At 43.6% G+C, this 26,724-nt stretch overlaps 1 protein-coding gene across 1 annotated transcript; it reads right to left on the bottom strand.

Annotated features, from left to right (window-relative positions):
- Positions 1 to 6,173: 6,173 nt before the first annotated feature.
- Positions 6,174 to 10,424, bottom strand: SEC61G (SEC61 translocon subunit gamma). Its single transcript, XM_075828583.1, has 4 exons — positions 10,314 to 10,424; positions 9,660 to 9,758; positions 8,569 to 8,671; positions 6,174 to 6,316 (listed from the first exon to the last, which is right to left on the bottom strand). Exons 2-4 carry the CDS (start codon positions 9,751 to 9,753, stop codon positions 6,307 to 6,309), a joined length of 207 nt encoding a protein of 68 aa, XP_075684698.1. The 5' UTR covers positions 9,754 to 9,758; positions 10,314 to 10,424; the 3' UTR covers positions 6,174 to 6,306.
- Between the last annotated feature and the right edge of the window lie 16,300 nt (positions 10,425 to 26,724).

The following is a 26,724-nucleotide window of genomic DNA, read 5'->3' as shown; positions in this document are numbered from 1 at the left end:
TTGGCCTTGAGGACAAGGCCGATTTTTTTCAAATCTGACGTGTTACTTTATGTGGTAATAACTTGGGAATGCTTTTACCTATCCAAGCGATTGTGAGATTGTTTTCTCGTGACATATTGTACTTTATGTTAGTGAAAAAATTTGGTCGATAAATTCGATATTTATTTGTGAAAAACATCAAAATTTAGAGAAAATGTGCAAAAATGTAAATTTTTCGAAATACCACACAAAATAGTTACTATTTCACATATCCCATATGTCTACTTTGTTTGCATCGTTTTTTGAACATCCTTTTATTTTTCTACGACGTTACAAAGCTTAGGACTTTAGCAGCAATTTCTAATATTTTCAAGAAAATTGCAAAAGGGTATTTTCTCAGGGACCAGTTCAGTTCTGAAGTTGATTTGAGGGCCTTATATATTAGAAAGTCCCATAAATCACCCCATTTTGAAAACTGCAGCCCTCAGAGTATTCAAAACAGCATTCAGAAAGTGTTTTAACCCTTTAGGCATTTCAGAGGAATTAAAGCAAACTAGAGGTGAAATTTACAAATTAAATTTTTTTTGCAACTCAATCTTTATTGCCCAGATTCTGCAGTTTTTAGAAATATCCCACATGTGGCCCTAGTGCGCTAACAGACTGAAGCACAGGCCTCAGAAGCAAAGGAGCACCTAGGGTATTTTGGGGCCTCCTTTTTTTAGAATATATTTTAGACACCATGTCAGGTTTGAAGAGTTCTTGTGCTGCCAAAACAGTAAAAACCCCACAAAAGTGACCCCATTTTGGAAACTGCACCCCTCAAGGAATTTTTCTAGGGGTATAGTTAGCATTTTGATCCCACAGTTTGTTTGTTAAATTTATTTGAATTCGTGTGTGAAGATAAAAATCTATTTTTTTCTGTAAAAAATTAGAAACGTTTAATTTGTACAAGGAATAAAAGAGAAAAAGCACTCCTACATTTGTAAAGCAATTTCTCCCGATTACGGCAATACCCCATATGTGGTAATACACTGCTGTTTGGACACCCAGCAGGGCTCAGAAGAGAATGAGCGTAATTAGGATTTTGGAGCGCAGATTTTGCTGGAATAGTTTTCAGCGCCATGTCACGTTTGCAATGCACCGGAGGGACCAAACCAGTGGAAACCCCCCAAAAGTGACCCCATTTTGGAAACTAAACCCCTCATGGAATCTTTCTAGGAGTATAGTTAGCATTTTGATCCCACAGTTTGTTTGTTAAATTTATTTGAATGTGTGTGTGTGAAGATGAAAATCTAGTTTTTTTCTGAAAAAAAACTAGAAATTTTTACAAGGAATAAAGGAGAAAAAGCACCCCTACATTTGTAAAGCAATTTCTCCTGATTACGGCAATACCCCATATGTGGTAATACACCGCTGTTTGGACCCACAGCAGGGCTCAGAAGAGAAGGAACGTCATTTGGATTTTGGAGTGCGGATTTTGCTAGAATAGTTTTTAGTGCCGTGTCGCGATTGCAATGCACTGGGGGGACCAAAACAGTGGGAAACCCCCCAAAAGTGACCCCATTTTGAAAACTACGCCCCTCAAGGAATTTTTTCTAGGGGTGTGATCACTTTTTTAACACCATAGTTTTTTTTTGCAGAATCTTGTGGATATCTGGCGTGAAAAAGAACATTTTCAATTTTTTCACAAATGCTTCATTTATAGGACAGATTTTTCAGACACAGAGCATGCAAGTGAAGAAAAGCACCTCAACATTTATCAGGATATTTCTTCTGAGTTTAGAAATACCCCCAAATTGGCCCTAATTCTCTGTTGATGGACATATGGCAGGGCTAGAAAGTATTGGAACATCACAAGGATTTTGAGGCCTTATTTAACTTGGATGATTTTTGGGCACATGTCATGTTTGCATAGGCCTGAAAAATTGTGCAGATACTACACCATATTACAAATCCTAGATATTCATCTAGGGGTATAATGGAAATTTTTTGTTTTGTTATGGAGATGTTCAAATTTTAAATGGTAAAATGGTTATGGTAAATGGGAGGGACGGTAATTGTAAACGAAAGGGCCGAAAATTATAAATGGAAGGGACGGATGAAAATAAAATTTAGAAATCCAGGAGAGATGTGGTATATCCGGAAGCACTCCTTCATACACAGTCCAGGGTGGGACGGACAGGTGTTACACTGGTATGTCGTGTCTTTTCTTATGCCTCTTTTGGCACAGACCCGACACCTCTTCTGAGGGTGGATTTTTTTTGCAGTGGGCGGCACTTCACAAGGAAAGTGCTGCCCTGGAACTATCCTGGGGACATCCGTACTTGCAGAGGCAGAACTTTCTCCCACCTTCCCAAAGAGAAGGGATTTGATCATCTTCTCCTGGTACTCCAGGTATGTCCCCTCCCAACCAGTGTTCCTGTATATTACAAAGGAGTTGTACAATGCCATTTGGATAAAGTACACCGCAAGTTTTTTTTATACCAAATTTTTGATTTCCGAATGGCATTGTACGGCTTGAGCATATGGTCAGAGAGGTCCACTCCCCCCATAAATTTGTTATATGCTTGGATGCAGACAGTCCGTGACGTGGTGGTGGGTGTTGCACCACGCACAGGGACAAGAGAGCATGTGGCATCATGAATGGATGTTAGTATCAACACATCCTTCTTGTCCCTGAATTTCAAAAATCGCTTTGGAGCGCCCTGCTCTCCCCACGCTGCAGGGGTTGGCCGAGAAGGGTTTTTGGGAGCTGTCTCTGGTTTTTGCAGACCGTCCCACACGCCACCGGTTTTTGTTCCGCCAGGCATTTGAACAGGGGTACACTTGTGTACCAGTTGTCAATATACAAGTGGTACCCCTGATTAAACAGTGGGTGCAGGAAGTCCCAGACAATCCTCCCAGTTGTGGTCAGGACGGGTGGAGAGTTTGGGGGTTCAATCTGACGGTCTCTTCCCTCGTATATTCTAAAAGTATGTGTGTAGCCCGACTCAGACTCACACAACTTGTAGATCTTGATGCCATACATGGCACGTTTGTTGGGCAAATACTGCCTGAACTTCACCCTTCCCTTGAAATGCACCAGGGACTCATTAATGGCAATTTCTCTTCCAGGGGTATATGACATGGAAAACTTTTGGGCCAAATGGGAAATAAGGGGTCTAATTTTAGTTGATCGAAATTGGGGTCATCCTGGGGGGGCACAGGGAATTATCATTGAAATGCAAAAACTTCTGTATTGCCTCAAAACGAGCCCTGAGCATTGTGGTGCGGTATAAGGGGCAGTGGTAAAGAATATCAGTGGACCAAAACCTCACCGATGGCTTCTTTGTTAGGCCCATATTTAGGACCAATCCCCAGTACTGCAGCATTTCTGCTCTGTAGGTGGGATGCCACCTGTATGGCCTGGCATAAAAACTACCGGGGTTGACAGCAATAAATTGTTGAGCACAAAGATTTGTTTGCTCACCAATTTTGTCCACAAGGCTGTCTGAAAAAAAAGAGCTGAAAAAACTCAATTTCGGACAGCTCTGCTGTCTGGACTTGGACCCCTGCAGCAGCAGTAAAATTCGGTACTTGGGGGGTGTAGGAGGTTGGGGGGCAACCAATTAGGTTTAGGTGCAGGTGTAACCTGAACACTAACCCTCCTGCAAGAAGGTTCCTCTGTGTCACTTGTAGAGGACAGCACAAAAGCAGACCCAGCATCACTCGCAATATCTGTGTCCGATGCCAGCATCTCATACGCCTCCTCTGCGGAAAATGTTTTGCGGGCCATTTTTTATTTGTGTGTACAGTAAATGTTTATGTACACTTGTATACTGTAGAAAGTGTATACAAAAAAAATGTAGAATAGAACTTTTTTTTTTTTTTACATAAACACTAAATACTAACACTAATATATTTTTTATTTTATGACACTAACTGACTAACACTAAACTACACTTGCAAAAAGACGATGACTAACTGACAATCACACTGACTGACGCTAACTGAAGGACGCTGACGAACAGGCGGTCTGACGCGGACGCTGACTAAAGTCTTTTTAGATTTTTTTTAATTAAAAAAAAAAGTAACAAAAGAAAAGCTCCTTATAGACTGGGAGAGGAGGGGGAGATCACAGTTTGGGACTGCAATCAAGGGGTTAATGTGGGTTTTAAGTGTTTTTTTGCTTAACACTTGGCTGCAGGCTCTGATCTCCTCTACTTCCTGACTCCAACAGGAGATCAGAGCCTGTGACAGAGCTCTAATGTGCTAAGCTCCAATTGATAAGTCTGTACAGACTAACCAATCGGAGCCTCTCACAAGGGACCGCTTCGATTGGTCCCTTGTACTCTGCCCGGACACCAGGGCAGACGGACTACACAGTTAACCGCCGCTGAGGTGTAGTGCCGCTCGGCGGTTAACTTTTAAAGTGCCGCCGTAACTGCACGTCCTTACTTCACAGCTTGAAGTGCAGTCACGTCAAGGTGTGGGAAGGGGTTAAAACTGGAAGATTTCTACAGGTAAACAGTTGCCAATATAGCAAGTTCATCGGCGCTAGGTCATAAATTCTGCAGAATTTACAGTAGCAGCAAAGTGTATGAGATTCAGAAAATCTCACTGCAAAAAAATTCTGAAAAGTTATGCGGAAAGTGTTCTGCGGTGTGACTTTCAATACTGCAGCATGTCAAGTTATGTTGAGACTTCAAAGGGGAGCAGAAATTCCGCAACAGATGTCTGATTGCGATTTTTACAGTGGAAACACAGGAGGGGGAAAAACAAATAAAAAACACACAGGTGCACACATACTTTACTATAACCAATGTTTAACACTAAACACGCTGTGGAAAAACGACAGCGTTTCCACAGCAGTATGAGCAGGAAAAAACACACCGTTCAGCGATTTACCAATGTTTTTCTTGATTCTGCTGCAGAAAATCTGCAGCGTTCCCTGTGTGGAAACACTCATACAGCATTTACACTAGCAGCAAAATGGAGAAGATTCTGAAAATCTCATGCCCATGCTGCGGAAAAAAAAAAAAACTAAAAAACTTTAAATTGACCTGTGGTGCGGAATTTAAAACCGCATTATGTCAATTTATGCGGTGTTTTCATTGCAGGTTTTCCTGCATTATATTCAATAGGAAAGCAAAACCTGCATCAAAAAGCAGTGTTGCAACTTTTGTGGTGGAGTCAGGGTATGCGGGCACACAAAATCAAAAACGGCTGAAAATACGGAGTGGTTTTCAATGGAAAACTGCTCCTGATTTTCAGCCGTTTTTTTATTCAAACTCGCGTTTTTCGCGGCGCTTTTGGAGCTGTTCTATGTCAATGAAAAACGGCTCAAGAAGTGACAGGCACTATATCGGCCGTTTTTTTACGCGGCAGCTTTCAAAAACGGTTGTGTAAAAAAACGGCTGATAATCGGCGCTCACAAAAGCGCTGCTTTGGGAAGAAATTATATCGGGTAGTTATGGAGTTTTCTATGAACAAAAAACAACTTTAAACCATTCCTCAGCCCCATGGTGGGACCATTAGATGCAGACAATTCAGACTTCGTTTAGGGTGAATTCATACGGTGCAGCATTTTACAGCAATTTGCAGTAAAGAGACATGCGTTTTTTTCAAAGATGTTTTTCCCCCTTTCCCATCCCTTGGTTTAACTTGATGGACATGTCTTTGTTTAACCGTACAAACTATGTAACCGTTTTCAGCCACGTGGCAAAACCTCTGTGTGAATACACCCCAAGATACTGATCATATTCAGAACATATAAATAGTTAACCATTCGAAGACTGGACTCCTGTCTTTGCTTGCATATACATGCAGCATTGTTAGGCCTCATGCACGCGACCGTAGCCGTGTGCACGGCCGTGATTTTCGGGTCGGCCGGCTGCGGACTGTCAGCCGCATGCCGCCCGCACATGTACATGGCCGCGGCCATTGTTTTCAATGAGCCCGGACCGCAGAACCGGGCCGTAATAAGACATGCCCGTTCTTTCTGCGGTCCGGGCTCCCGGGCCGTGCACGGACCGCAAAAACTACGGTCGTGTGCATGGCCCCATAGAAAAGAATGGGGCCGCAATTCTCCCGTGGATTTTCGGGGGAATTGCGGCCGCAAAAATACGGTCGTGTGCATGAGGCCTTAAGCTAAACCATTTGTATGATAAATAAATTTGCACTTTTTTTAATAACAAACATGATACACTAGAAAATTTGTAATTTAGTGTGTTTAATTACATGAGCTAAGCCAATTAAAAAATATACACATTAAACAAAAAAACATTTGTCCAATAACACTTGGCCGTTATTTAAAAATCCATGCCGCTGTCATTTCAACCGGGAAGTCTAACTGCCACTGAAAAGTAAAAAAAAAGAAAGGATTAACCAGTGCATCTCTTATTGATGTATAGAACGGACTATGAAAAGAAAACCTGTGGAGAAGATGTATCAAACTGGTGCAAAGGAAAAAAAAAGTGGAGTGGCAACTCATAACACGACCATTTTCAGAATAATTATATTCTATGGGTGTATTCACACGGCCGTTTTTTTAACGGCCCGTGAATAACGGCTGCCAAAAAATAGGACGGGTCTTATTTTTGGCCGTTTTCACGGCCTGATGGCCCCCATAGAAGTCAATGGATCTGTTTTTAACGGCTGTCAATACATGTAACAACCGTTAAAAATGGATCTGTGACATGGGGATTGGAAAGGGAACTACTAGTTCCCTTGCTGGCTATCGGCGACGTGATGACTCACCGATGCAGCGTCGACCTCTTCAGGTGTTGTCTCTCGCCTTTGCAGATCCCATGAAGACGAGAGACCATGCGTGAAGACGAACAGCATCGGGGAGTGTCATCGCGTCGCCGCAGATCCCGTGAAGTGCTGCATCGGTGAGTATTTAGAGCATTCGTGTTGGTGTGTGTGGCATCACATACAGGGAGGTGTGTAAATAGTGTCTAGGTGAACAGGTGACCTTCCTTTGGGTGTTTTCAGGGGGCTGGGACAAGAAAAAAAAAAAAAGCCTGACCAATGAAATTCAGAATTATTTTTTTTTTTTTTTTTTAACGGCCATGCAAAACGGATGTCAAATGGCCATTCAAATTTTCATCCATTTCCAGTCCGTCTGTCCATTTTTAGACACACTGATGCAAAATAGCCATGAAAAACTGACAGTTGATCAGTTTTTAATGGACATTTTTTTCACTGTCATGTGAATATAGCCTAAGTGTTAGAAAAAGTGGTGCAATTACATTGATAGATCTGCCCCCACTGTGATCTCCAAACAAACCTCTGTTTTCTGCAGTACTACTGTACGGATAAACGTCACAGCAAGAAAAAAAAAAAAAAAAAAAAAAAAAAAAAAAAAAACTGTACTAAAAAAAGGGGTTAGCCACTCTCCGTTGGATGGGTTGACAAGCTGATCACAGGGTGTCGTGCTACATGGACCACCTACAATTAGTTGTAATGTGGTTCACTATCCCTGCAGCTCCCCCACCGGAGAAATGAAGAATTACCACTTCACATTAAAATCAAAAGGCTGCCCCCCCCTGTTCGTATTACATTATTCTATTTCTTTGTTCTGTCTATTGTAGAGATCACGCTATGTACACACTCCTCTTCTAATTGTGAATCCTAACAATTATTTGGATACTGTGTACACTGTTGCTTTTACTCATATTGTAATTACACTATTGCCTTTCTATAAAACCTCAATAAAAAGTTATCGTATGGAAAAAAATAAAAAAATAAAAATAAATAAGCTGTCCATTTAATGCAGACAGGCTGAGACTTCCGTGAGTGCTTTTTGTAGCCTGCTTTGGCTTATAGGGAGGGGGGGGGGGGTGGAACCCAGGCCCCCCTATTTACTCATAATTCCTTAATAGGTTATTTTAAAAAGGGTTTCCTAAACCAGACAAGGGGAGATGGGTAGAGAGTATTTAAAAAAAAACTTACGCCTCATGCACACGACCGTGTGTGCACTCAGGGTCCAGTTAGTGATCCGAGGAAGGATAGGACATGTTCTGTTGTTCCTCGGATCAGAGATTTGGACCATTCCTAACGGCCCCGATTCACCCGCTAAAATGAATGGATCCGTGAAGACTATCGTGTGCCACTCTGATACTGTCAAAAACATCCCGAGTGGCACAACGGTTGCATGCATGAGGCATTACAGCGCTAGAGTCGTGAGGATGCCGGGAATGAACACGTGCGCAGTCACTACACATAGGAGATTAAAACAGCCAATGAAAAATGTAGGGCACAGTCATGCAGTTTCTGTATCTTCCACAGTGTAACAATGCACACATGGCCAAAATAGAATCAGGGATGAGGGACCACCCCCCATTTTCAGTGGGACTCACAGGAGACATCTTCAGACATTTTTGGTATATCAAATTTATAGCATTGCCCAAAATAAATTAAAAAATATTGCATACCCAGCAGCCAGCCAATTAATACACCAGATTCATAACTACAAGTCGGCTGTAATCTTCCATCACTCTTATTAGCCAAACAGCCCAATAGGAGAGCGGACTTGTTCCCACTATGCTGCCCTTACGTATGGTAGCATAGTCTGATCCACTACAAAAAAATAATAATTTTACTTACACAATAATGTTGTTGATAGGAATATGGATTAGTTTGACAAAGAAGCCGATAAATCCCATAATCGCAAATCCAATCGCAGTGGCCATTGCAATCTTTTGAAATTCTGAAATCCAAAAAAAGTTTGGAAAGGTTTGCACAAAAAAAACAACAACCCACAACTTAAAGGCTATGTACACATTTGAAAGAAATTGTTTTTCTAATAAGGCCAATGTGTTTTATGCAGCTTTATAATTTGTTTTTATTGAAAAAAAACAAAAAACAAATTGAGATACAGCTGCTCCATATTCTGTAGACAGAGCAGCTGTATCATGCACCAAGACATGAATCAGTCAGATTCGTAGGACTGACGTAATCTGTGTCAGCAGGATCCACCTAGAATCGATCACATCTACGTCAGACAAGCAGGACCCGCTAACACAACCTGTCAGGTACAGGATTAACCCCTTCCCTCAGCCATTTTTCAGATTTTCACTTGTTTTTTCAACCCCACCTTCCAAAAGCTATAACTTTTTTATTTTTCCGTCCATATAGCCATATGAGGGCTTGTTTTTTGTGGGACAAGTTGTCGTTTGTCATGGCACCACTTATTGTACTGGGAAGCTGAAAAAATGTGCGGGGTAGAATGGGCAAAAGCAGCAATTCTGCCATTTGGGGGGGGGGGGGGGGGGGGAGGTTGATTTTACAGCCACCATCAGGCTGTAAGAATATTCACCTTATTTTACAGGTTGATACGATTATGGCAATACCAAATTCACATGTTTTGTCTTACAACTCTCATAACACAGGGATGGGAGGGGGAGAGCACATTACGTGAGTATGTCTGTGGTAGCGGACTGACGGATTAGAGTAAGAATTTACAGGAGACTAGCGGTCTACAGAAGTTACTCTACAGCAGCCAAATGGTAGGACATTTTTAACGACTATTTAGAAAGTTCCTTAGCTTTGCTTATAGAAAGCAAATTAAGACTTTTTTCAGTGCAAAAGGTGTCCATGGCCTTTAACTTACATACAAAGTAATAGATATGGTCTATTCAAGCTAGTGAATACAAAACACTAACAAGAAAAAATGGGAAGCACGAAACACCACATACCTTTTCGGTCTGGCTTAGTACATCTTTTGACCAGTCTGATTGAATCTTTTACAAACTGGCGGCTGGGCTCGACAAACTGCATTACCTGGTCCATGACGTCTGAAATAAAAAACACAAGTTGCCAGGTGTACAAAAAACCATCATGGGATGTATCCATTTGTGGGAGGGGGGGGTCTTCTGGTCCTATCAGAGTACCGGGAACCCTATCACAAGAACGAGGGTCCCGTGTCCACTGCGCTTTACCATCAGTCTGGGAAGAAGAGGCTGTTGGAACAACCAGTGATCTGTAGTTATCACTAGAGAAGTTCTCAGTGGTAATTGGAACATATTTTATCATCAATATAGCATTCCACCGCCTCCATGATCGCACCAAGCCCACCGCCATGACATCTGTTCTGTGCTGTGCCAGCCCACTCTAGAAAGAATGGAGGTCCGGAGATGGGACGCCCAAACATGACTAAGAGGGTACATGGATAGATCGTATTGATGCTTCAGGACCTGCAGAGGCAGCGCATAGAGAATGGAATACACAGATGATCCAGCACATACACAATGACATTTATCATATGTAGCAAAGAGGCCAAAGCAAAAGGCTTGAACCGGTCGCGAATGATCAGACTTTTGCCTCCAGTTTACACTCATACAGATAATTACCGTCTGATGTGTCCGGCCTCTAGATCTTCTCCGCTCGACTGCCGCTAATTGAGACACGTCGCACTGTACGAGATCTAACTTCTCTAGAACTGACGTCATCGGAAACCAGGCGCACCTCGGCCAATAGTAAAAGAGAACGTCGACGTGAAGCAGGAATGCGGAAATAACGATATAGCCGCTCTAGCCATTATTTCCTTCTCTCTGGTTTTCTGGGTGGAGTCGTTAAGCGCTGAGCTGGCGTTGGAAATACTGACCGTGTTTTTTTTTGCAACTTTATTGCCTGGTTGATTGTGCGTTGTTGACGTCAGCACAGTGGAACGCAATTCATTCATGCTGACTGTTTAGCTTTTGTTTTCTGGTAAAATAATGTGTTATTTATTTGTTTAATTAATTAATTAATGTCAATATTAAACTAGTCCTTCAGAACAAAGGCAGTTTTTTCTTCACGTCACGCCATTTATAGTGATGTATATATTTCTTCTATTTTGGGTATTTTTTCTGGACTAATTTACTTTTTGCACACTATTAATACTGAATTGGTCAGATTTATGCTTTGCTGTAGATTTTTCCCTTTGCATTCTACTGTACTTTGTCACGGATCTACCGTATGGAATCTACACTGAATTTCCATAACAGACATGACAAGTGTGAACGGAACCTTAGGCCACTTAAAGGTTTTGCCCCATTAAGGCATATGGATGTCATAGGGGGACCCCCTCTATGAGGCAGAACGGAGAGCCCCTCTGTAATGCCTCATGCACACGGCAGTTGTGCCACTCGGGCTGTTTTTGACCCGATCGTCTTCACGGACCCATTCACTTTAGCGGGTGAATCGGGTCACTCGGTCGTGTGCATGAGGCGTAAGAGCGTATTACGTTCTGGCGGACTTGAGCGACTTTTCATCTGATTGGTTGTCTGCAGGGGAACTGCGGCTTCCCCTGACACAATCAGCTGCTCCGCGGTGGCTTTATTCTGATATTGGATATCTCTGATGAGACAACCCCTTTAGGGCCGGATTCACATGGCATAATATGACACCCGATCTCCCACATCTGCACTTTTTCCTGGGTAAAGCTGGTGACATTTAATGAATTCACTTTTTTTTACTTTTCATTTCACCTATCATTGGATTTTCCCATGAAAATACAGTAGAGCAGAAAGCATTTAAAGGGAATGTGTCCCAAATTATTATTCTGTTTTAAGTAAGTTACTTATTTATATTTTTTAAGTTTTTTTACATAAATGGGAAAGCGCGCCATTAGTACATACAACACGCTATTTTATACGAGCGTTTAAAAAAAAAACGCATTGCGGAAAAAAGAAGCGCCTGGTCAATTCTTTGGCACGTAAAGCGCGTCACATGTTCCCATAGTTAATGGGAGTAATACTTGCACGCCAAAAAACATGCAAAAAGCGCACACAAAACGTGTAAAAAGCACCTTGAAAGACACGTCAAAAAACACCTAATTAAGCTTCCCATTTACGTCAATGGGAAAGCGAGCCGTTAGTACATACAACGCGCTTTTTTACGCAAGTGTTTTAACAAAAATAAGTTGCGGAAAAAAATAATCATCGGGTCAATCTTTGGCACGTAAAATGTGCCAAATGTTCCCATAGTCAATGGGAGTCCTAATTACACACCAAAAAAACGTGCAAAAAGCACGCACAAAACGAGTAAAAAACGACTATTTTAAAAGGCGCTTCACAAGAAACGCCAGTGTATTTCACACGTCAGGATTTTTTAGCGCCGTGTGAATATGCCATAAGGGAATTATTTTTATTGGCCTCTAGTTTATATTGCAAGACAGTCTGCTGTAGGTGAGAAGATTTTTATTTTTTATATTACTACATTTATTTTTTGTTTTGCAGGTACTCCTCGACCGTTTGGACTACATTGTAGATACGCTGGACTACTTCGATGATCTACGTTTTTTAAAGAAAATAAAATGGATAACAAGGGTTGTGTGGGGAAGTTTTTATTTAAGTAAAAACATTTTTTTTTTGGTTGTATTCACACAGTGCGGTTTTGCCGTGTTTTCGCCATGCAGCCGAAAACCGCATCTAAAAAATTGTGGTAAAAATGCATGCGTTTTTCGATGTGGCTTTCGGCCGCGCATGAAAAAAACACAGCAAAACTGCACTGTGTGAATACACCCTTAGGCCCTGTTCACACAGAGTTTTTTTGCAGGCAGAAAAAAAATCTGCCTCTGAATTCCTTCAGCCTGCACTTTTTTCCGCTGTTTTTGCGACAGTTTTCACCCACGACCATTGAAGCTAATGCAAGAACCATGGGCAGAAACGCCACGAAAAACGCTTGGAAAATATTTCAATAGGAGGTCAGAGGCGGAAGCCGCAAGAAAGGAAACGCCAGTGGTCAAAAGCCACTTGAAAAAAAAAATGCCTCTGCCTCCCATTGAAATCAATGCGGGGCGAATTTGGGGGTTTTATGGCACTGATTATAACGTGTTTCCGCATCAAAATCAGCGCCAGAAAGTTCTGTGTGAACAGGGAGTTATATCTCTGTTTTTTAATACTTTATTAACGCCTTGATAATGGCAGTTATCTGTTTGACGATGTCCATTACTAAGGCAGGGCTTAGTGTTAGCCAGTAAAAAGGTTAGCACTAATCCCCCGTTATTACCACGGTATCCACCGCCACCAGGGGTATCGGGAGGAGCCGGATACGATCCAGTACCCGAACATCTGTAGTGATAGTAGGGCACTGGGGCGGTCGCAGGCTGGTGTCATTAGGCTGGGAAAGCCCAGAAACAGTGGCCCATCCCACCCTGGTAATGCTAGGCTGCGGCTGTTTTATTGTATCTGGCTGTTTATGAAAATGGGGGGGACCCACGTCGTTTGCGTCAATTATGTCTTAATTTATTTATTTTTTTAAACTACGTGGGGTCCTCTCCCATTTTCATAACCAGCAGATACAATAAAACAGCCGCAGCCTAGCATTACAAGGGTGGGAAGGGTTACTGTTTTTGACCCTTCCCAGCCTAATAATACCAGCCTGCGGCCGACCCAGTGTCCGACCATCACTACAGATGTTCGGATACTGGATTGTACCTGGCTCTTCCCGATACTCTTGGTGGCAGTGGGTATTGGAGTAATAATGGGGGCTTACTGCTAGATTTTTTACTGGCTAACACTAAGCCCCGTCTTAGTAATGGATGTCGTCAAATAGACAACTGTGACTTCCAGTTACGGTGCCGACATGTGAAGAAGCAGGAGACGAGTGCTCCGTAGCGGCCTCCCTAAATTATTAGCTCCTGTGATTTAACCCTACAGTTATTTACCGAAGGAGTGATAACATATCTACATCTTGAGGGAGACATGTCTCCGACGACTCGCACAGACAAGATGGTGGCGAGCCGCTCGTCTTCCAGCAAGGAGGACGTGGAAGATCTTTCCTCAGAGGCAGAGTCTAAAAACTCCAAATCTAGTCTTCACATCAATTATAAAAAAATTGGCCTTTAAAGTCGCTAGACGAATTTGCCGGATTTACAATCTACTTTGGCTAAAACTATAACTGACTCTTCAGACTCTACAATAGGAAGTTACTGCGCATGCCGCCAGACTAGATGAAGCAGAGCATCACATTTCAGCTTCTGAAGATGATATGGCGAAAGCACACATGCATATTAGAGATCTGCTGAGGGAAAAACGCTGTATCCTAGAAAAGCTTGATGACCTAGAAAATAGGTCCAGACGCAGTATTTTATGGTCAGTGGGTCTTCCGTAATCTGTGCCTGCCAGTGCACTGTTTCACATATGTGCGGTGCAAATACCTCTCCTTCTCGACTTGGAGGGACCATTTAAAGTTGAGCGAGCACATCGCCTGGGACCTGACAATATGCAGTGAACCAATATGCCGCAGACTAGGAGTCAGCCTGAAGCCTGATTGGCTTTGCCAACTCATTGTCAAGTATCAAGACTACTCTGAAAAGGAGGCCATTTTGACATCTTTTAAATGAAAGGCACAGCTCTTACGCATTGAAGGGGTAAATGTCCTACTGTTTGGAGACTATTCTATTGAACTCACCCGCAGGCGCAGAGCGTTCAGCAGGATTTGTACAGCGCTCCATCACAATAAATGGCGATTCCAGCTTCAGTATCCGGCAACACTACGCATTACCAGGCCGGATGGCACTACCGAGACCTACACGGATCCTGAAGAAGCGGAGACACTGCTGTCGGATCTTTTGGCTGCTCCATCATCTGGAACCTATGCAACGGCTGCAGCAAGCAGAACGCGGTCCCCAAAAGCCGCCATTACTGCAGCGAAGACGCCCCTGAAACATCGCTGACATCAGGACTTTAGGATCACTTCCAATGTCTTCGCTTCTCTCTTTCCCTTTACTATCTGAAGGACTGGTTTTGGTTGCGTTAATGCCTTATGACTATATTTACAATAGATGACCATCCTTCCACTCTGTGGTATTATAGGGTCTGAGTGAGTATGGCTGATGTACAAAATGGATACTGCTATGTTTTAGTTCTATGATACTCACTGTTTAAAGGGTAATTGATAGAGTCGACATGTCGGGTTATGCTCACCAATTGTTAGTACGATTTCCTCCTCTTTACAAATGGCCACACGGACACTCCGCATGTCGGAAAAAAGCGAAGTCCATTTATGATTATTTTTTTCCTACAGGAGATTTGCAGACTTACTGCTATGGTTTATGTTTGTTATTTCATTGTTCAATTGATTGTATGTATGCATGGTCAAATTAGTCAGGATCGCAGATTCTTATTGTAATGTCGGGGTAGGGAGACGGACAGGTGAGCCCAAATCTACCCGCCACTCAGTCCCTGCCTACTTGCACGGCCCGTCCTAGGCGACGGCATACAACTGAGCGACGGTCCCTACACTGAATATGTGCACGACAGACAACACAAGACAAGGGTACACAAAAGCAAAGGGAAGTGGGGCAGTTGCCCACGGCAGCACCGTGAGCAACAGAGTAGTGAACAAGCCGAGTCAAACCAGGAGAGTACGCGGTAGCAAAAGCAGAGCAGGAGAATAGTCATACAAGCCAGGGTCAATATGAAGCAGAGGTCAATGGTAATAGCAGGAACAGCAGAGCCAGGAAACAAGAGAATCACAGGCAAAGGACAAGCAGCAAATGAAGGTATAAATAGACCAAGGGCGGGAGCTAGAACTGTCTGGCCAGGCTGTGATAGGTTCTCCCACTCCTCAGCCTACCAGCCTGAGTGGTAGCAGATCGAGTCACTCTAGCAGACCTAGGAACAGATGCAGCCTGATTAACCACGGGCGTCGACACAGAAGCTGTGTCAGGCAAACCCTTTACACTTATATTTTTGCCTATATCTCATGTTATGTTGGGTGTGGTCAAGACTCATGGGCATTAAATCGTGTATCACTTTATTCCCCCCATGAAGATTGTGACATGCAATGTCAAGGGGCTACAGTCCCCTCATAAACGCTCTATGGTACTCCAACACCTGAGGCGTCTGGGAGCTGACATTGCCCTTCTCCAGGAGATCACTTGCGTGAAAGGGATTTATTTAGGATGAAAAAATTATGGGTGGGTGAGGTACAAGGATCAGCCTCTGCTGATAGAAAAAGTGGAGTTCTTACACTTTTGAGTAAATCATTAGTAAAGTCACAACATGCAGACATAGAAGGTAGGCTTCTCCATACTTTTTTAGACACTCCTGCGGGGGTACTTAGCCTTTATAACATTTATGGACCGAACGGGGATAACAAGCAATTCTATGCGGCCTTGCAGATTTATATGCAGATGTTATTCCGTTTCATAGAGACCTTGGTTGCCAATACCTTCAATCTTTAGATCTACCAGTTACGTCCTCCACGCAGCTAGACACTTTAAATGCAGATAACACAGAAGAAGAAGTTTTGTGGACAATTCAAGCTCTTAAAAACGCCGGGGCCTGATGGATACTCGGCTGAGTTCTACAAGGCTCTCAGACAACAAATTACACCTGCGTTGGTAGCGTATTTTAATTCTATATTACATGGAGCATATATACCCCCAGCAGCTAATTTGGTGTACGTAAGAGTGCTCCCTAAACCGGGTAAGGACCTTTTATTTCCCTCATCCTATCACCCAATATCTTTAATTAACCAGGATCTAAAACTCAATGCAAAAATATTTGTCGAGCCACTTTCATATATACTCCCTAACCCAATATATCCAACTCAAGTGGGTTTTGTGCGTGGCAGGGCGGCAGTAACTATCATCAGAAGGGTTCTTACAGTCTTAGATGCCACAAATGTTCAACATAGATCCATCAAGCAATATGCATTGGTAGCCTTAGATGCCGAAAAGGCATTTGATAACGTTAGATGGAAAAGTCTGGATTTGGTACTATACAAATTTGGCTTAAAGGGTAGTTTTAGAACGTTCCTCTCGCCACTCTATAAAGAACCACGAGCGGCTGTATATTCCCCCAGGTTGTAGATCGTCATTATTTCCTTTACAGAAAGGTACCAGACAGGGATGCCCCTTGTCCCCTTTACTATTTAATTTGGCTCTGGAACGTTTGTCATATAATTTAGAGAGAACTTCTTTATTTCAGGGCATACAAATAGGATCTCAAAGGGTACGTACAGCCCTCTTCGCTGATGATATCTTATTATTTATGTCGGATCCTGCTAACCATTTCCAGACAGTGTTTCAACATATTGGCGACTTTGGGATAGTATCGGGATTCAAAATTAACCACGAAAAATGTGAGTTTCTTAATTTATTCCCCATTACCCACTTAGATCGACAGGCTATTGACTCGGTGGGACTGAAAGTTGCTCATACGCACCTAAGTTACGGGTATCAAAATAGGTAAAACCCCTGCTTCCATATATGGTCTTAATTATCCCCCCATACTACATAAAATACAGTCTGAACTAAGGCAGTGGGAAACACTTCCTATAAACTTAATGGGACGGGCACATGTCATAAAAATTATGAGTTTTTCTAAGATTTTGTATCACTTACAGACTATACCACTTCTTCTGAAGCATACAGATGTCATTAATTTAAATAGGGCATTTACCAGATTTCTATGGAAAGGGCAGAGATCCCGGATATCTCTAGCTAAGATGTGTCTGAGTAGAACCCAGGGAGCAGATAGGGGTTGCAAAATCTGGTGACAGAGCCTCTTTAAATAAATGGATTACACGTCAAATACACTCGATAACCGATGTGGCAGATCAGCTGAAATTATACTTATATACTGATAGACTTGAAGCCGAAAGACATAGAAATACGAAGGTAACGAAATTTTTCGCAAAATGGAAACCATTTATTATCACCCATCTTACTTCAGATGAGATCAGAGAAACTATGTCAAGAATTCGATTCTCCAGGTGGTATCACACAGAAAATTTGAAGGGCTCATTGGGAGTCTTAAAGCAATCTGATTGATATTTTTTGATATTATCGGAAAGGATAGATTGTATCGGGCTTTCCAAACATCCTTTACTGAAGTGTCATGATTATCTATGTGTTCTTGTTCATGATCTTTGTAAGGAATTATCAAAATGTATTAGGCAAACTGTATATGCTACTATGTTTCTGACCATGTTTTTCTTTTTCCTTGTGTATAACTGGAATTTATACTGGTTCTTTGTATGAACCTTTGATCTTTTCAATAAAAATGTTTAGAAAAAAAATAAAACAGACAACTGCGATTACTAAGGCACTAATCAATTATTAAAAAACACAGAGACATAAGAAAATATATTTTTATTGAAATAAAAACTCTCCCACACAACCCTCTTTCACCATTGTAGAAGAAAAAAAAAAAGTAGATCACCAAAGTAGTCCAACGAATCTACGACATAGTCCAAACCGTCCAGTGGAACCTGCAAAACAAAAAAAAATAAAGTTAGTAATATGCCGCTGCTTTTTCATTCCTTGTACCTACTTTGAATTGCCATGTAGTTACACAGCGATTCACAGTAGGAGCAAGGAATAAAGTAACAGCGGTATATAAGCGCCGCTGATCCTTCAAAGCCTCCTATTCACTTGAATGGGAGAAGGCTGTGATACTGTGAACCGCCGCTACAGGGCGATTCAGAGTAGGAGCACGCGCGCACATCTCTGACGCCGACACGAAACAGACTTCACATCCAGTCATCCAGGTTTGTATAGAAACCCCTAGACAACGAGCACCTGATTCTCTCCTCACCACCGGGGCACAGATTTTATACCCTATGACAACAAGCACTAGCCCCTAGACAACGAGCATTAGCCCCATAATAGGCCCTGATCCCACAGCATTAGCCCCTAGGCAACAAACATTAGCCCCATAATAGACCCTGATCTCACAGCATTAGCCCCTAGGCAATGAAAAGTAGTTCCATATTAGCCACTGGTTACCCAGCATTAGCCCCTAGGCAATGAGCAGTAGCCCCATATTAGCCACTGGTTACACAGTATTAGCCCCTAGGCAAGCAGCATTAACACCATGTTAGCCACTGGTTACACAGTATTAACCCTTAGGCAACGAGCATTAGCCCTATATTAGCCACGGGTTACAAAGTATTAGCCCCTAGGCAACGAGCATTAGCCCCATATTAGCCACTGATTACACAGCATTAGCACCTAGGCAACGAGAATTAGCACTATATTAGACACTGGATACACAGCATTAGCCCCTAGTAAATGAGCAATAGCCACTGGTCCCACAGGGTCAAGTCTATTACCTTTGGGTCATGAGCTGTTCCCTTTGTCGAGTATAACTCAATACACATCTAATGGTTATTTTGACATTTATTTTTTGGTGCTCCACCAATTGGCAGTGCAAGCAGGGTCGGAAAAGGTGAGAGGAATTTTTTTTTCTTTGTATTTTAAATAGCTCTTACATTACTTATTTTTCATTCTTGCAATTATTTTCTCATAGAATGGTTGAAAATTCGACTGCAGTATAAGTTTGGAACACCAGATGATGTCAGTAATTGCTTTCCAAATAATCCTTTACAACAACATAATCAAGATGAAAATAGTGATGGATTGGATGAAGATACAAGACTGGAAAATTCGACTTGGTGCTCATGTTAAATATGTATTCACATGCCCACGCAAATAGAATCAATATGCTGGCGAGAAATATCTAATATTGAATCCTACCTTGAAAGCGTTACTTGTATTACAGATTGTGATAAGAGATGTAATATTTTTAATTTTCATGTTGTGAATCAATCTCACATGCATCTATAAAAGGGAGAGGTGTTATGAGTTATGTTTTACAACCTATGCATCAGGTAAATCTCCCTGACTGTGGTGGATAATCAGGACCTCTTCCATTGACATAATCAAATTAGTTTGCATGTCAACACAAGGACCATATGTGTCCCTGTGGGGCTCCCATCACACCTGGGTGCTAATAAAGTCAATGCTTTGGAAGCCAGAGAGCCAGACTCCAGTACACACATGTCTACAGAAATGGCTGTATGGGACAAAGGAAATATAATCCTTCAAAGCCCCCTGTCATAATTCATCTTGTATATAACCCAGGTAGGTGTATATGATCCAGGAACTTAGGCGCTCCATGGGTCTCAAGCGCAGGGATTCTCAGTCATGAGAAACCCCAGAACTGAATGTTGGTTAAAATTATTAATATTTCATAATCATGTTTGGTATGCCAAGGTTGGTAAATATATGGCCGGGAACTTGTCGGACATAGTATCTCACTAGGAGATTCATATAAGGAGTTATGATCGATTCGATTTGTGTCCGGCAACTTTCCCTGTTTTGCATGTAATTAGCCGTACTCCTCCCACCTGACCAGGAGGAGGGGTGAGGGGTCTTGTTTGGACCCTTTATAATGTCATACCAAGAAATACACAGTGTCAGACCACAGGAGATGCGACCACATTGCAGTTCTGTCCACCTTCAAGCTGTTCTCCTCAGCGGGATCTCTAACCGATCAAATACGTAAGAGGTCTGTTATTGTTTGCTTTAATCCCTTTTATTTTGTAACTGTTTTGCTTATATGTATGTCGTTTGTATTACATCATTTTTGTAATTTTTTGCCAGCACTTTGTGAGTGTGACCCCCAAATGCTTATGCAGCTCATTTTACAAGAACGTCAAGCAGAGTGAGAGTTTGCAGAGCGAGAGGCGACAGAGCGATAGGCAGCAGAGCGCCAGGCAGAGCGAAAGTACGAGCTGGAATTAGCACGACTCCAATTGCACACTTCTACACCACAGAACAGAGAGTCCAGGGATACAACAACAACATTGAAACCCCGTCTGGAGCACTTTCCTGTTATGGAAAAAGATGGGGACCTGGACACTTTCCTAAAAAGATTTGCAGACAGTACCAGTTACCCAGTGAGCAATGGGCCAGGTACCTAACCCCAGGGTTAAGAGGCAAAGCCCTGGAGGTGTTTGCAGATCTTCCCCGAGACCAGGATGGGGATTATGATGCCATTAAACAAGCTTTGATCTGGAAATATAACCTTACCCCAGAGGTGTATCGTGAAAGATTCCAGATTTTACAATGTGGACCTACTCGGATGTGGTAGATCGCCAGAGAATCAACTTCCATCAGTGGATCCGAGGGTTTGCCATCACTACCTTTGAGGGCCTGGATCTGATTATTAAAGATCCATTGTTGCACAGAGAATGGGGGCATTGACCTCGGATAATTGTTTTCGCTGCCAGTCGGATGTTGGTACTTATTTACACTGTGTGTGGGTATGTCCCAGAGTTGCCCCCTTTTGGTCAGAAGTAGTGGGTTTCTTCATGCTCATTATGATTTCCCGCTACTTCTTACCCCTCAGATGTGCCTATTGGGTGTTATGAATGAAGTCATACCAAACCATTATGATAAGATATTTTTTCGATTTGTTCTTTTCTGTGCTAGGAAGCTTGTGATTATGGCTTGGAAGAATACAGAGGGTCCGAGTTTAATACACTGGAAGCAATTGGTGAATACATATTTACCTATATATCAAAAATTATAGCTAAACATACAATGTCCAGTTAAATTCGGTAAAATTTGGTCAAGGTGGTTAGAGACTCTAGAGTCTGCGGATTAGCCGCTCTTTACATGAGTGATAGAGGTTCTTGGGGGTGGGAGGTTTGGGGCACTAGGATGAATGTAAGTGACTGTAAGTTTGACTGAGTTGGGCACTGAGGGCTGTAAATTTTGTAACTCCTGTATATGCAATGTATCTGCTCTGCATTGACATTGTATTCACTGTATTGATGCCTATCTCACTGTCTTTTAGTTTATCTAACTTGTCCATTTGTACATATTTGTACAGCAAAAAGTTTTGAAAATAAAGCCTTTAAAAAAAAAATAAAAAAAGATACATTTTTGCACATTTTCCCTGTGGAAGTGCGACAGTTTGTATTGGACCGGGAGCCCAAGGATGCAGGCCAGGCAGCACACATTGCGGATGCCTATGTTGCCAACCGGGAACTTGCAGTGCGGAAGCCTGCTATGGCCACCTGGAAAGGGGATAAGCCAACTACAAGCACATTTTCTTTTGTCAACCGACCCTCAGGGGGTCCTGGCCCTGTTCCCCCCACCAGGCCTGCATTTGATTCCCGCAGGTGTTTTGTGTGTAACAAATTGTGCCACCTCAGCACTACCTGCCCTGAGTAAAAGAAGAATACCCCCCTGCCCAAGCCACCTGGTTCCTCTCCAGCTGTTTTGTATGTGGGTGGCATTGAGGGGAAACCCAGTGACAATCCACTGTCGGTTACTGTGGGCAATACCGTTACCGTGGGGCTGAGAGACACCAGCGCTGAGATGACCCTAGTGTCTTCGGAGGACATTATTAGGGATTGTGGAAGTCAACCAGGCTTTGCCCATGGCACGGGTGTACCTTGATTAGGGTGCAGGGGGTAAAAGAAGCGGGGGTGTCTGAAAATATTCCCATGAATGTCTTATTAGGTACTAACCTGGGATGGTTAGTATCTCAGTATGTTGCTGATGACCCCCAATCTCTGTTGAATTGTGTGATGATGATGATGATGATGATGATGATGATGATGATGATGATGATGATAAGGTAATATGTTCCCCTCTTGATCTCTCTGAACCCTGCCATGTAGAATTGTCTAATGATGTTAATGTGCTATGTGACCATGTGGAACCCTGTAATGCCATACTATTGGGTGATGCTGGTAATAGTCGTGTAACCAGTGATGCTCTGGAGATATGTCCTGATAACTGTCATATGGTATATACTCAGAGTGACCCCCAGAACCTAGTTAGCCAGAAGCTGACTCACATATCAGCCGTGACCCGCAGTCAGAGTAACCATAATTAAGCGATCCGTCTGCCAGCTAACAGTACAGAAAGTGTTACAGAGGAGCCCAGCAAGGCTGTCGCTTTTACTTCCCTCCTAGCCACTCAGAGCCAAGAGTTCCAGGCCTCTTTACATGATGCCAGCTTAGACAAACTAAGAGACCTTGCTGGAAAAACACATGATAAATCTGAGAGGATATTCTGGGATCAAGGCAGGTTGTATAGAAACACTGTTCCCTGTGATCACCAACAGGCATGGTTAAAAGAGCAACAGCTCATAGTACCCCACCAGTTTTGTGAGCAATTAATGAGGATTGCCCATGAGATCCCCCTAGCTGGACATTTAGCAGTATAGAAGACAAAAGCCGGGCTTGCTCATAACTTTTATTGGCCTAAAATGGGAACTGACATGGCAAACTACTGCCGTTCTTGTGTGACATGCCAAAGGGTGGGAAAGTCGGGACATATCCCAAAAGCCCCATTAGCCCCTTTGCAAATCATTGATGAGCCCTTTCAGAGAATCGCTGTGGATATCAATGGGCACCCAGCAGTTCCGGGAAACGCTTCATCTTAATGGTGGTAGATTATGCTACTCGGTACCCAGAAGCCATAGCGTTATCCTCTATTCGGGCCGACAAGGTGGCTGATGCCCTGATAAGTGTATTTGCTCTAGTAGGATTTCCCAGGGAGATGCTTACCGATCAGGGGACCCAGTTTATGTCCAACCTACCACTTTACAAAGCATTAGTGAGGCCTCATCTAGAATATGCAGTCTAGTTCTGGGCTCCAGTTCATAGAAAGGATGCCCTGGAGTTGGAAAAAAATACAAAGAAGAGCAACGAAGCTAATAAGGGGCATGGAGAATCTAAGTTATGAGGAAAGATTAAAAGAACTAAACCTATTTAGCCTTGAGAAAAGACGACTAAGGGGGGACATAATTAACTTATATAAATATATGAATGGCACATACAAAAAAAATGGTGAAATCCTGTTCCATGTAAAACCCCCTCAAAAAACAAGGGGGCACTCCCTCCGTCTGGAAAAAGAAAGGTTCAGCCTGCAGAGGCGACAAGCCTTCTTTACTGTGAGAACGGTGAATTTATGGAATAGCCTACCGCAGGAGCTGGTCACAGCAGGGACAGTAGATGGCTTTAAAAAAGGCTTAGATAATTTCCTAGAACAAAAAAATATTAGCTCCTATGTGTAGAAATTTTTTACTTCCCCTTTCCCATCCCACTTCCCCTTTCCCATCCCTTGGTTGAACTTGATGGACATGTGTCTTTTCAACCGTATTAACTATGTAACTAAGTATGTAACTATGTAACCTGATGCAGTGCCTCTGTAAGAAAATTCAGGTGCAACACCTTGTAGCCAGTCCCTATCACCCACAGACTAATTTTCTGTGTGAACGATTTAATGGGACCCTTAAACAAATGCTCAAGATGTTGGTTGAGTCCCAGGGGCGGGACTGGGAGTGGTATATCCCCCACCTGTTTGCTTACCGAGAGGTACCGCAGGCCTCAACGGGGTTCTCCCCCTTTGAGTTCATGTGTGGAAGACGAGTACGGGGGCCCCTAGATCTGATAACAGAATCCTGGGAAAGAGAATTGTTTACTCCTGAGGTATCAGTCAAAGAGTATGTCATGAGGTTCCGGGATCAGATGCAAACCCTGACCGGGTTTGTACGGGAGAACATGTTGCAGGCCCAAGCCAGCCAAAAGCAATGGTATGACCGCAATGCGAAATAAAGAGTTTATGAAGTGGGCCAGAAAGTGTGGGTGTTAGTCCCCATGACTTAAAATAAATTACAGGCTGCTTGGGAAGGCCCGTATACCATTCACCAACGCCTAAATAATGTCAATTACAGTATGTGGTGACCATAGATCATGTGAGGAAAAAGCAGAAGGTTTTTTATGTCAACATGATGAAGGCCCATTATGACTGGGAAGCATGTGCCCTGCCAGTGTAGAGTTGGCCAGAGGAAGGGGAGAGTGATGCCCTTGTAGATCTAGTGGCTAACGCGAAAGAGGTTGAGTCCATTGAGGATGCCCAGTTTAGCTCGCAGCTATCTAAAGACCAGATGTCCCAGCTGCGTGAGTTATTACACCCCTTTCTAACCACTTTCACTGAGAAACTGGGGAGGACCCAGCTGACAGTCCGCCATGTGGACACTGGGGATCATCCTCCTATCAGACAGCCCCCCCTACCATGTTTCCTTAGAAATGCGGGTAGATATTAAACAGGACATAGATGAAATGTTGGATCTGGGTGTAATCCAGAAATCGCAGAGTGCATTGTCATCCCCTGTAGTCTTTCACCCAAAAAAGACTGGACGACTCGGTTCTGTGTAGACTATAGGAGATTAAATGCTATCACAGTTTCTGATGCATATCCGATGCCCCGCATAGATGAGTTACTGGATCAGTTAGCCAGCGTTCAATACCTAACCATTATGGATTTGAGTCGGGGATATTGGCAGAATACCATGTCCATAGAAGCGCAGGAATGGTCTGCTTTTATTACCCCTTTCGGATTGTATGAATCCAGGGTGATGCCCTTTGGAATGAAAAATGCATCTGCCACTTTCCAGTGCACGACTTGCCACAGCATATTGTGTCCGATCGGGGGGTTCAGTTTACCTCAAGGTTCTGGAGAGCCCTCTGAGGACTTCTTGGCGTAAAGTTGAACTTTTCTTCTGCCTACCATCCTCAGTCTAATGGTCAGGACGAGAGGATCAATCAGATTTTGGAAAACTACCTACGCCACTTCATCTCCAAGCAGCATGATGACTGGGTGCAGCTGCTCCGATTGGGCGGAGTTCTCCTGTAACAATCACACCAGTGAGTCTACTAGGAGTACTCCGTTCCGCATTGTCTATGGCCAGCATCCACGAGTTCCTCTTCCGATGCCTAATGCTTCTGAGGTACCCGCAGCTGACTCCACGTTTAGATACTTTTTGCAGATCTGGTAGCAGACTCGATCCTCCATCCTAGTGGCAGTGGACCGCATGAAACGGAGGGCTGACACAAAGAGAAAAGAGCCTCCTCGCTACCTCCTGGCACTAGGGTCTGGCTGTCGTCCAGGAATATCCGACTGAGGGTGCCATCATGTAAATTTGCCCCCAGGTTCCTCGGACCATTCGAGGTCCTGCAGCAGATCAACCCTGTCGCCTACAAGCTTCAGCTGCCTCCTAACCTCAGGATTCCCAACTCCTTCCACGTCTCCCTCCTGAAGCCTGTGATCCTAAAGCGCTATTCCAAGACTCCCAGCCCTGCGGTTGCTCCCAGCGGCTCCTCGGACATCTTTGAGGTCAAGGAGATCTTGGACACCAAGAGAGTGAGAGGAAAGACTTTTTATTTGGTGGATTGGAGGGGGTTTGGTCCCGAAGAGAGGTCCTGGGAGCCAGAGGAGAACCTCAATGCCCCTACTCTTCTAAAGAAGTTTCTCTCTCACTCCGGTCCCAAGAAGAGGGGGCGTAAGAGGGGGGATACTGTAATGTCCATGGCTGCGGGCTGTCAGCTCCAGCCTCCCGCTGACAGCCGCAGCCACGAGTCGGCAAGCGCTGGCCCCAGCCTCCTCAGGAGACGCTATCGCTTGCATCCACTCACCTCCGCCGGAGCCCGCAGGGTGCGCGTGCACGCTCGTCCCCGCTCTTAAAGGGGCAGCGCGCGCACGGACATCTTGAACGACCTTTGACCCGTGAGTACCCTGGGCTATAAGAGGGGTCCAGCCCCCTAGTTCTATGCCTGAGCGTTGTTGTGTATTCCTAGTCTGTCTATGCAAATTGGTCCCTTAGTGTTTCCTGATCCCAGTGTTTCCCGTTCCTGTTCCTATATCCCGTGCTTGCCATTGCCGTGCTATACCGTGCATGCCATTGCCATGCTGTGCCGTGCTTGCCATTGCCGTGCAGTGCTGGATACCACGCTTGACTGCCTACCACGCCTGTCGTCACCTGCTGCCTAGTTTCTGCCAAGCTACTGTCCGTGCTGCCACAGGTACCCTCTATACGAACTATAGACATTGTCCTGCACCCTGTTGGCCAAGTGCCCTACCGCCAAGGCGGTATGGCCCAGTGGGTCCACAGACCCTTCGTGACAGTGGGTCCCTACTCTATTGGTTGCAGTACCGTGTGGCGGTCACCGCCACTGCAGCAC

Source organism: Rhinoderma darwinii, chromosome 5, assembly GCF_050947455.1.
Source record: "Rhinoderma darwinii isolate aRhiDar2 chromosome 5, aRhiDar2.hap1, whole genome shotgun sequence".
Classification (NCBI taxonomy): Eukaryota; Metazoa; Chordata; class Amphibia; order Anura; family Rhinodermatidae; genus Rhinoderma; species Rhinoderma darwinii.
This window is presented reverse-complemented; position numbering and strand designations above follow the sequence as displayed.